We start from the raw sequence: 10,244 nt of genomic DNA on the forward strand, positions 1-10,244 counted from the left end.
TTTTGTCTTTTATGGTGTTTACTGTTTTTTATGCGGGTAATTTATTGTTTTAACTGTCTTTGTTTTTGGATTCCAGATTTTTACTCCACATACAGCACTTTGTATGCAGCGATGGTTACATGTTCTATGAATAAAATTGAGCTGAGGTTACATGACATAACAGTGAAGTTGGCCTGCACCAACCACACATCACTAAAATGGAGAGAAAAAAAAGCCACATGTTTAAGGGCTGTAATTATTAACCCCGCAATGATACATTTTACCTTGCTCAGGGCAGAGCACACTTTACTTCTTCTATGAAGCTCATCTCTGTGACTGTAGAAGTTATCAAAAATGAAATTTGACAACATACTTTCAGAAATTGGTGGCGTTGGGAAATTCCAAATTAGGTTGATCTTAATCCAGGTCATATCTCGAATTACAGTGCCTTGTCACTTTCTGCTGAATAACTTCATGGCGGGGGTTCCCTCTCACCACTGCAATATCAGCACATTGGATAACTTCAACATCTCGAATTTAACTTTGCAACAGAAGCTGTCTACAGGTATTCCGACAGAGATGGACGGCAGTCTGAGCTCCTGTCTGATGTTTTCCAAGCCTCGACATCCACACCTGTTGAACATCAGTGAGGAGTCATCGATTGTACAGTGTCAAAACGGATGGGTGTATGACAAAAGTGACTTTAAATCAACATTGGCAACTGAGGTAAGTTCATTTTAAGTTCAGTCTTTCAAGTGGAGTCAGTTTTTGTCATCGATGTTGTATTAATAGACTAGAAGGACAGAAGGCAGAGAGCGTGAGATGGGATCAAAGGAAAACAAATTGCGTCTACAATCAATAGTAATTGTAATGCCAATAGCAATACCATACTGATTAGCTGTATTAATGGTATTCCGATTACTACTTCATGAGAGCAAACTTGCTTTTTTTGGCTGCGCTTCTGGACGCACAGGCACCTGCCATCGGTCAAAGGGGGAAAGAAACAAGAAAATAGCAGTGTTGTTTTTGGCCCTACGGGAAGCACAAGTACCTCGGATGTCTAATTGATGTGTTGCGTTTACGCGTTTTTGTTTCTTCGCAGTGGGATCTGGTGTGCAGCAGGAAAGGTATGAACAAAGCAACGGCCACCATCTTCTTCATTGGTGTTATGTTAGGAGCGCCTTTGTTTGGATATCTGAGTGACAGGTAGAATGAACTCAACTCTTTTGTGTCATGGAAACAATATTACAGTAAATAAGGACCACGCTTCTTTTTTTTCTGACCAGGTTTGGCAGGCGGCGGCTGCTCTTGGTGTCCTATCTGACAACCATGACATTTGCCGTGCTAAGTGCACTCTCCACGTCCTATGTCATGTTTGGAGTTATGCGTTTTTTCACTGGGATGTCCATTTCTGCAATAAGTATCGTCTCTATTGTTCTGAGTATGTAAAGCCACAATTTTTCTTGACGGCTAAATGTTGTCCCCCCGACCCATTGGCTGGCTATTCAGTCTTACGGAGCATCATCTTCCCAGCTTTAGAGTGGTTGGGTGCAGAACAGAGGACTCTCTTTGGTTTAATCTTCAGCCTTGATTGGTCACTCGGAAACTGCGTCCTGGTTGCAATGGCATACATGGTAAACGAGTGGAGGCTCCTCATTCTGGCCGTGACCTCGCCCCTGATTTTGGCCCTGGTTGCTTGGAGGTATTCAAAGATCATCAGGCCTGCTAACATGCCTCCAAAAACTCTCGAGGTGACACCATGTTTGTGATGTTCAGGTGGCTTCCGGAGTCTGGCAGATGGCTTGTGGCTAATGGGAAGTTTGATGATGCCTACTATTACATCAATCAGTGTGCAGAAATGAACAACAGATGCAAGTGCATGGCCACCATTACGCCAAGGGTACTTTTTCTCCATGTTTTTACTTTGTTTCAGTCAACTAAGTGGTGACCGTGATGCAATCGTTTGTGTCGTTGCTTTGCAGACATTACTGGAATCTGTCGACGCAGACACCGCTGACAAGAAGTACACTGTTATTGATCTTTTCAAAACGGCAACCTTAAGGAAACTTGGCGTATGCCTTGGGATTGTATGGTAAGTTGAAGTTTTAGAGAACGGGTGATTGGTAAATTTCTCCTTCAGTACCTTTTTGAGCATTTCTTTGATATAGCAGGGAAATCTGAACCCCAAATTGCCGGGGCCGCAGCGCAAAGGTTGCAGCTTCGTTGGAATATTAAGACTGTTAAGTTTACATTCCTGGAATCACAAATGAAATACAATGTGTTAAATAGTGAGCGTTCAAGGAGAGCTGATGCACATTTCTTAACTCTGGACAGAGCCATCCTCCAACTTATCAATGTCTGATTTAACACACAAAAGTAATTTTATTTACAAATGCATGTAATTGTATGAACATTCATTCATTCATTCATCTTCCTAACCGCTTGATCCTCACTAGGGTCGCGGGGGTTGCTGGAGCCTATCTCAGCTGTCTCCGGGCAGTAGGCGGGGGACACCCTGAATCGGTTGCCAGCCAATCGCAGGGCACACAGAGACGAACAACCATTCACACTCACACTCACACTCACACCTAGGGACAATTTAGAGTGTTCAATCAGCCTGCCATGCATATTTTTGGAATGTGGGAGGAAACCGGAGCACCCGGAGAAAACCCACGCAGGCCCGGGGAGAACATGCAAACTCCACACAGGGAGGCCGGAGCTGGAATCGAACCCGGTACCTCTGCACTGTGAAGCCGACGTGCAAACCACTAGGCTACCGGGCCGCCCTTGTATGAACATGTGAGGTAGAATTTTGTTTTGATGTGTTCAAGATTTAGTGTGGACTGTTTAATGTTTTTTTCTTTCCTCTTTCAGGTTTGGGGTTGCTTTCACTTACTATGGGATAATCTTGAATATCACCGGGTTTGGATTAAACCTGTACCTCACTCACTTTCTATTTACATCAATCGAAATGCCAATGAAGATTGCCCTTTATTTCTTATTGGAAAATATTGGGAGAAGGCTGGTTCAGGCAGGGGCATTGCTGTCCACCGGTCTCTGCCTTTTCATCAACATGTTTGTCTCAAAAGGTTTCTGATTCATTTCTTTTACAATTTTACATACAATGGATATTCTGGTTTAACCTTTAACCGTCCCTCAGAGAAGTGGATCATTCGTACGATTGTCGGAGTTCTAGGAAAATCCATGTCGGAAGCATCGTTCACAGTCATATTCTTCTTTACAATTGAACTGTATCCCACTGTCATACGGTGAGTCAGTAACAAACTTAGTTAACCATTTGTACTCTTCCAATCTGGTGCTGCATTACAACCTCGTTTATCATCCAGACAGAATGGTGTAGGCTACACTTCCTTTGTGGCGCGGTTGGCCGTGTCCATATCTCCGCTGATCATGCTTCTTGAAGATGTGTGGCGTTTCCTACCCCCTATGATTTACTGTGGAATGGCGATCCTTTCCGGTTTAGTGGCGTTACTCCTAACCGAAACACGAAATACCAGAATGCCAGAGTTCATAGAGGATATTGACAAACCCAGGTAAAGTGGTGTAACGCCTTGTGACACTTGACTGCATGCTCAGCTTGGCTTGGCTCAACACACTATCGCCGCTTTTTCTATTAGCAAGGCCCGACGCTATTTTTGAGGGACTGGTAAGGCGGAGTTCCTAGCATGCCGAGCTGATACCGCATGGGTCCACCATTATAACATTTGAATTTAGAATTAGAAATCCCCCCCCACCCCCCAAAAAAAAAAAGTTATACACACATGCACACACATGATAATGCTAGCATCCCCTGTTGGTGTGTGTTTGTACCCGGACATTGCTGTATTACACACCATAGTCTCTAGTCGACTTTTTGCTTCTTGGGGGAAATTTAGTATAACAGCCGCATGTTGAAAAGGAAACAGAAGATCGTTTCCCCCTCCCATTGTTGTTTTTTAGCATGTAGCATCGCGACTGATATGTGTAATGCTGGATGGCTTTCACAGTTTCCCACTGTAGAATCTTAAAAGTGGAAAAAGAACAAGCGTCTCAAACTACAAAGTAGTAAAATGAGCGCAGGAAGTACTGTGCAGTAGAAAATGTGTCGAATCATTCATTGATTTTAGAAAATGGCATTTATATACTTGTCTGAGCTGAATCTTTCTTGCATAAAAAGACTAACCTACATTTTATTATATGTTATACAGGGAAAAAATAACCAGGGGGAAGACAATCTAATGAAGAAAAAAAACAAACCTGTGGCATAGCCTGGCCATGTCATATTCAGCTTGCACAAGAAGGAAAAGAATCTTGGAGCTGCAAAAGTGTTTGGCAATAAAGTTTTAAGATGCAAAACCTCCAGTGTTCATTTGGCAGCGATAGCGTGTCCATAGTCTCTTTACAGTTCAACGCAATCTTGAGAAATCTGTCAAAATTATTGCAAACTGAGGAGTAGAAGGGTTTTGTGTGTGTGTGTGTGCTTTTTAAAATGTGTTTGTCTACTCCTGCTTTTATCCAACACTGTCCTTGTCGTCGTAATTTTTTTTTATGCCCCACACAAATTGACAGACATGCCCACAGTGGATATTTGACATCCTTAATAGTTTATTAAAAGTTTTCAGTTAACAATGAAACACATTGTGCTTTTTTTAGGGGGGCAGAGGAGTCATTTTTAGGGAATTATTTCACAGGTACCTGCAATGTTCAAATGCAGTGGGATTAAAAACCTTGATGACCACTGACAAAAATAACTAATCTGAGACCTTTTAATGCCTTTTTTTTGGATTGGAAAGAGAATTTGTGGATACCCTTAATCTGTTTTCTGTTCAAAGATTTTTTTTTGGAGTCATGTGCAGATTAAAAGACATAACAGGAACACTAAATAATCAAATGATTTTCTTGTTTTCCTTCACTTTGACAAAGAATATGCAAAGTAAAAAAGCATTTAAGAATATTCTAAAACGAAAGGGAAAAAATATATATAGAGATTTTAAAGACATCTCTGTCCAAGGCCATCATGCCGCAGTTTTAAAAAAGCATTGACCCTCTCAGGGACAGAGGTTACTACAGTGAACAGTTTATTATGTTATCAGGTGACAGGTTATCATTATCGGTGCATGAAAGGGTAAAAAAAAAAAATCCAATCATTGATCTGACAAACAAAATATTCATACCCAGCCAGTTTGATTTGTCAAAAATGAGCTTATTGCTTGGTTTGAAGGACAGCGAGAAGGAAATGGTTTGCCCGACTCACCATAGTTATGTAATTAAGTGAATCAGCTGTGATCCCAAGACAGATTCAACTGGCTGGTCAATAATAACGGAGAAAGGCTCTTTCTCGAGTCAATAATTACATTTTTGTTTCAAAGCACATGTCGGTTAGCAACAGCTCAAACCAGCAATCATGATCTTGTAATGTATAATTGCAGCAAAGTAGCCAGCCCCCGACTGGCAACTCATTTATTCTCAAAATATTTGACTTGCCAAATTGTGTTGATATATCTTGCAAAATACGACGCTGTGTTCTCAATGTCTCACCATGCTGTTACAGATTTCCCTCCCCCCATCGTAACTGTCCATTATTTTGGGCTCCAAGATTTTTCCTGTTTTCCTCGTGCCTCGCTCCATCCACATTGCCACTCTTACGTTCATGATGAAGTTTGATGACCTGTTAGCAGAAGTGAACGGCTTCGGGCGGTTTCAATTTAGGCTAATGCTAATGTTGGTAATTCCTCGTCTGATTTTGCCTTTTCACTTTCTGCAGAATAATTTCGTTGCATTCATTCCTTCTCACCATTGCAACATCAATGCTTTTGATGAAGAGGATGTTTTTAGGGATCTTTCCAGTGAGGAAAAGCTCATTGTCAGTATTCCAGTAGAGGAAGATGGGAGCTTTAGTTCTTGTCAGATGTTTGCAGAGCCTCAATATCATCTGTTGCTGAATTCCTCCAAGACTCCCGTGTTCCCGACAGTACATTGTCAGAATGGATGGGTGTATGATGCGTCCATCATGAAGTCTACTCTGGCCACAGAGGTGAGTTGACTCTGAATTTCTCTATAAATCATCAGATAAATGCTTACTTTTCAAGTGTTTGGCTCTTCAGTGGGATCTGGTTTGTGAGCGAAAGAGACTGAACAAATCCACAGCCACTATTTTCTTCTTGGGCGTCATGTTTGGAGCAGCAGTCATTGGCCATCTCAGTGACAGGTCCTCATGATTCATGCATATTTCTGTTTGCACTTTTGATTGAATTTGTACCTGAGCTATTAACAGCTATCAATATGAAAGGAAGATTCCGAAAGTCCAAACTGTTAGCATGATAAACACAACTTAGTCTCTCTCTTAATCCAATGTTTTGTTTTGTTTTCTGGCAGATTTGGCAGAAAAATCATGCTGTTGGTGTCCTTTCTGATCACCTCAATTTTTGGATTTGCAAGTGCTTTGTCAAGTAGTTATGTCATGTTAGCAGTCATGCGGTTCTTGACTGGCTTTGGAGCTTCCGGAGTCAGCATAGTCGGCGTGGTTCTGAGTGAGTTTTAACCTGCATGCAACTCATCAATTTAGGTACAAAGGCTTATTTTGTACTTATGGGCCCATTACTACATCGGAAAAGTTTTTTTTTTTTTTGGTGAGCACAAGGGGCCATGCAAAAGTTTTCTGGTGCACACTAAACATTTTCTCATGCGCAGCAGAAAGGTAATGACCCAGAAAGCTTTCTTGTGAGCATCAAAATGTTTGTTATGGTCACGAGAAGATTTTCTGGTGCACACAATAAAACCTGTGCGCTCATGAAAACCCTTCTCGTGACATCGAAAACCAATTTCTGGTGCGCACGAGCGTTTTTTTCTTCTTGCCTTGTCACTTTAGAGCAGGGGTGTCAAACTCATTTTTGTCATGGGACACATTTTAGTTCCCGTTTCCCTTGGCGGGCCGTTATGGCTGAAACCAAAATGCAAAAGTCAATTAAGGTTGATTCAACTATTGTTTAAGTTACTGTAGTGAGGAGTTTGCTTACAAGAAAATGCTTACAATCTGTCTTGTATTTATTACATATGAGAATTTTACATTTTGGTTGAGATTTTACCAAGGATCAGGGAAGTTGATTTGTTTCGCAGGCCAAATCAAAAGATGTGGCGGGCCAAATCTGGCCCCCGGGCCTTGAGTATGACACCTGTGCTTTAGAGGCTCCATATATAATTATCCAATTCTCCTTCACTAGTCCGAACGTTAGCCCGTATTTGGCTACTTGTCGCTCGTATTGGAACTTGTCATTGAAACAATCGAATAAGTCATGGCTTCCTGCAAAAACACATCATCAACTTTGAGTTCAGTCCCAGATTTTACACACAATACTGGGAAACGCTGACTAAACATGACTACATACCCACCTAGAATTTGTCCTTTTGTCTGTCCTGAACATACGTTAGATGTTGTTGTGTGAATGTCCCCTAAGCCATGTAATTATGATCTTTTATCCTAGCTATCGAATGGGCGGACATCAAGCATCGGTCTTCTCTGCTCATTTTATTAAGCATGGACTGGAGTATTGGCAGTGTGCTGCTTGGCGCCTTTGCCTATTTAGTAAATGACTGGAGGTATCTGATGGCTGTGTCAACCATCCCACTCTTGCCAGCACTCATTTATTGGTGGTAAGGAAATAGTATCAAGTGATTCTTTCATTATAACAAACTTTAACATTGTAAAGACCTTCATTGATGTTGCCTGTGAATATTCTCATTCATCTCGGTCATGCCTTTGTCAGGGTGTTTCATCGACTGCAAATGCACGGTTCTGGTTGTCTTTGAACCAGAACTATCTAGTTGCGATTAATGATTAATTTATGTGCTTCTGCTGTCGATACAGGTGGATTCCAGAGTCTGCCAGATGGCTGGTAAGCCAGGGAAAAATTGACCCTGCATATTTGTACTTAAGCAAGTGTGCCGAGGTAAATGGCAGAAAGCAGTTTATGGATGACCTAAAACCTGAGGTGCAAACTCTTGTCACCAAATTTTGTCAAGACTGACAGTTTTTTTGTTAAAAATGTATGTCTTTAAAGGAGTATTTTTGTCCTCTTCTACCTCCCACAGGATTTGTTAAAAATAACTGCGTTAGAAAATGAAAACAAGAAATATTCCTTGTTGGATCTGGTGAGAACGCCGAAATTGAGGAGACTGACCGCAATTGCTGGCACTGTGTGGTATGGCTCATATAACAAAAACTTTGTCATGCTGGACTTTTTTTTGGCCCTTTAACACATACCGTGGATACAAGTTGGTGCGGTTTAGTACAGTAGAACCTCTGAGGTTGCACACTTTCAGGACGGAGGCCCGGCCAGCTTCAATTTGTTCTTAAAGTGAGACATTTTTTGGCCCACAGAAACTAACTCCTAAACTACTATCCAGCCATCCATTTTTTATACTACTAGCTCTCATTATGGATCAACGTCCCTGCACAAGTGACATATCTACATGGGGGGGGGGGGGCACACATGCGTGAAAGCTATGTACGTGACACGATGGAGCTGACGCCGGGAATTAGCTGAGGTCTCGTAACATCATACACAATGGCAGTTTGGACTCTGAAGTTGTTGTGGCTTAGATGCATCATGTGCGTGAATATTTTTTTTTTATCAAAGTCCTTATTGATACGTCTTCGACTTGTAGATTCCACTGCATTGTAATTTTACCATTGGGAATTAATCTGTTCTTCTGTTCATAGGTTTGGAGTGGCTTGCAGTTACTACGGCATCAGCTTGAATATCTCCGGATTCGGCTTAAACATTTTTGTCACACAGTTGATTTACGGATTCATTGAAGTTCCCGCCAAAATGTTCTGCCTTTTTTCAATTAACAAATTTGGCCGAAAGTTTAATCAGAGCGGTGGACTTCTTTTGACTGGATTGTGTTTGTTTTGCAACGTGATTATCCCACCTGGTAAGTGACGAGGGTGCGAAAGGGGAAAGAGCTTTTCAGTGGGCTGAGAAAAGTGCTTCCTGAATGTCTTCTTTTCAGATATGGCAGCATTTCAGACATCAGTGGCCGCGATGGGCAAGATGTTTGCAGAAGCAGCTTTTACTGTTTTGTATTTGTACACAACAGAACTGTATCCGACAGTATTGAGGTCAGTAAAACACAATATATAGTGGCGTCTTGACTTACGAGTGCCTCGACCTGTGAGTTTTCAGGGTCAGGTTTTTTATTTGGGGGGTGTGGGGGGCGGGGGGGGGGGCGTTGACTTGGGACCCCAAAAAAATTACTTAAATGTGACCGAGAGAAAAAAAATGAGGGTGGACTCGGAATCAGCCGCCACCCTCCCCCCAAAAAATCGTCTAGAAAAGTGTATTTGCACCACTGAAAAAAAAATTGTAAATTATGGGAAAACGGTTGCATTGTTATTCTCTAATTCTTAAGGTACACCAGTAACTCGTGTTTTAAGAACATTAATTGTTATGAGAATTCCATGAGTGCAAGTTGAAGGTGTGACTGAAAGTTGTGGGTTCTTATGTGTTGTCACAGACAAAATGGTTTTGGCTTCTGTTCTTTCCTCGCCCGTCTTGGTGTGGCAGTATCGCCGCTGGTGGCTCTTCTTGATGAAGTGTGGGTTGGTTTACCAAGACTCCTATTTTCCATGATGGCCTTCGGTGTTGGATTGTTGACGATCCTCCTTCCTGAAACAAATAACACCCGCCTCCCGGAGACAATTGAAGATGTGGAACAGAGCAAGTAATTGCGCGTGGAAATGTTATATATATTATAATCATAGTTGGAGTTGAGTAAATGATAAATAAAGTGTCCTTTATGTTTCAGAAGACCAGACTCCACATCTACCACGAATGCTCCACCATAATTTTTGCGGTTGCTACGAAACAGCTAAGAAAACATCTGAAGAACAATTCTCTTAGATAACTCCGCAGATCAAACGGCACATGGTTACGCCGTCAACTGTGTGCAATATAAGTCAATAAAGATTCCGAAAAACAAATTAGATGAATTCATGTGAATAAATGTTTATATTTCGTTGTCCTGTTGGAACTTGCACAATTTTCTGTGACAAATACTGTACATTGATTCAGGGAGTCAAAAAAATTCCCATAAGTGACAACGCACTGAGTAAATCGCTCACCGAGGAGCCACTTCTACATGCAATGTAACTTAATGTCCACCAGAGAGAGCCGTTGAAACATTTATGATTGAAACGTAAACCTACAAAACTTTCCTATTTGGTTTAGTGATGGGTATAATACTGTACTTTGTAATTTTACACC

The 10,244-nt window shown here is 41.5% G+C and overlaps 2 protein-coding genes across 8 annotated transcripts; both read left to right on the forward strand.

Moving 5' to 3' along the window:
* The first annotated feature begins 266 nt into the window (after positions 1-266).
* On the forward strand, positions 267-4,335 carry LOC127612892 (solute carrier family 22 member 7-like). 2 transcript variants are annotated; one of them, XM_052083721.1, is made up of 10 exons: positions 267-705; positions 1,082-1,185; positions 1,266-1,420; positions 1,513-1,681; positions 1,756-1,879; positions 1,962-2,071; positions 2,854-3,068; positions 3,140-3,248; positions 3,327-3,533; positions 4,188-4,335. In XM_052083721.1, the coding sequence occupies exons 1-10, from the start codon at positions 334-336 to the stop codon at positions 4,216-4,218; spliced, it is 1,596 nt and encodes a 531-aa protein (XP_051939681.1). In that variant the 5' UTR covers positions 267-333; the 3' UTR covers positions 4,219-4,335. The 2 variants fall into 2 exon arrangements, with proteins under 2 accessions (XP_051939681.1, XP_051939682.1); XM_052083722.1 differs by lacking the exon at positions 4,188-4,335 and having other exon boundaries at positions 3,331-3,538.
* Positions 4,336-5,254: 919 nt separating this feature from the next.
* LOC127613672 (solute carrier family 22 member 7-like) lies at positions 5,255-9,961 on the forward strand. Of its 6 annotated transcripts, none has more exons than XR_007966278.1 (10): positions 5,255-6,013; positions 6,084-6,187; positions 6,355-6,509; positions 7,461-7,629; positions 7,844-7,967; positions 8,068-8,177; positions 8,699-8,913; positions 8,992-9,100; positions 9,546-9,702; positions 9,787-9,961. XR_007966278.1 is itself a non-coding variant. In XM_052084800.1 (10 exons), exons 1-10 carry the CDS (start codon positions 5,630-5,632, stop codon positions 9,879-9,881), a joined length of 1,689 nt encoding a protein of 562 aa, XP_051940760.1. In that variant the 5' UTR covers positions 5,267-5,629; the 3' UTR covers positions 9,882-9,961. The 6 variants fall into 6 exon arrangements, 5 of the variants coding, with proteins under 5 accessions (XP_051940760.1, XP_051940761.1, XP_051940762.1 ...); XM_052084800.1 differs by having other exon boundaries at positions 5,267-6,013; positions 9,496-9,702; positions 9,770-9,961; XM_052084801.1 differs by having other exon boundaries at positions 5,462-6,013; positions 9,496-9,698.
* The last annotated feature ends 283 nt before the right edge of the window (positions 9,962-10,244 follow it).

The sequence above is a fragment of the Hippocampus zosterae genome, chromosome 13, assembly GCF_025434085.1.
Source record: "Hippocampus zosterae strain Florida chromosome 13, ASM2543408v3, whole genome shotgun sequence".
Classification (NCBI taxonomy): Eukaryota; Metazoa; Chordata; class Actinopteri; order Syngnathiformes; family Syngnathidae; genus Hippocampus; species Hippocampus zosterae.

What these genes read in the sequence shown, in the direction of transcription:
- LOC127612892 (XM_052083721.1), top strand. Translation starts at nt 334, where the DNA reads ATGAAATTTGACAACATACTTTCAGAAATTGGTGGCGTTGGGAAATTC. An exon ending in TTTGGATATCTGAGTGACAG is followed by an intron (nt 1,186 to 1,265) that starts GTAGAATGAACT and finishes TTTTCTGACCAG; the next exon opens with GTTTGGCAGGCGGCGGCTGC. An exon ending in TTGGCCCTGGTTGCTTGGAG is followed by an intron (nt 1,682 to 1,755) that starts GTATTCAAAGAT and finishes TGTGATGTTCAG; the next exon opens with GTGGCTTCCGGAGTCTGGCA.
- LOC127613672 (XM_052084800.1), top strand. Translation starts at nt 5,630, where the DNA reads ATGATGAAGTTTGATGACCTGTTAGCAGAAGTGAACGGCTTCGGGCGG. An exon ending in AGTCTACTCTGGCCACAGAG is followed by an intron (nt 6,014 to 6,083) that starts GTGAGTTGACTC and finishes TTGGCTCTTCAG; the next exon opens with TGGGATCTGGTTTGTGAGCG. An exon ending in GAAGATGTGGAACAGAGCAA is followed by an intron (nt 9,703 to 9,769) that starts GTAATTGCGCGT and finishes TGATAAATAAAG; the next exon opens with TGTCCTTTATGTTTCAGAAG.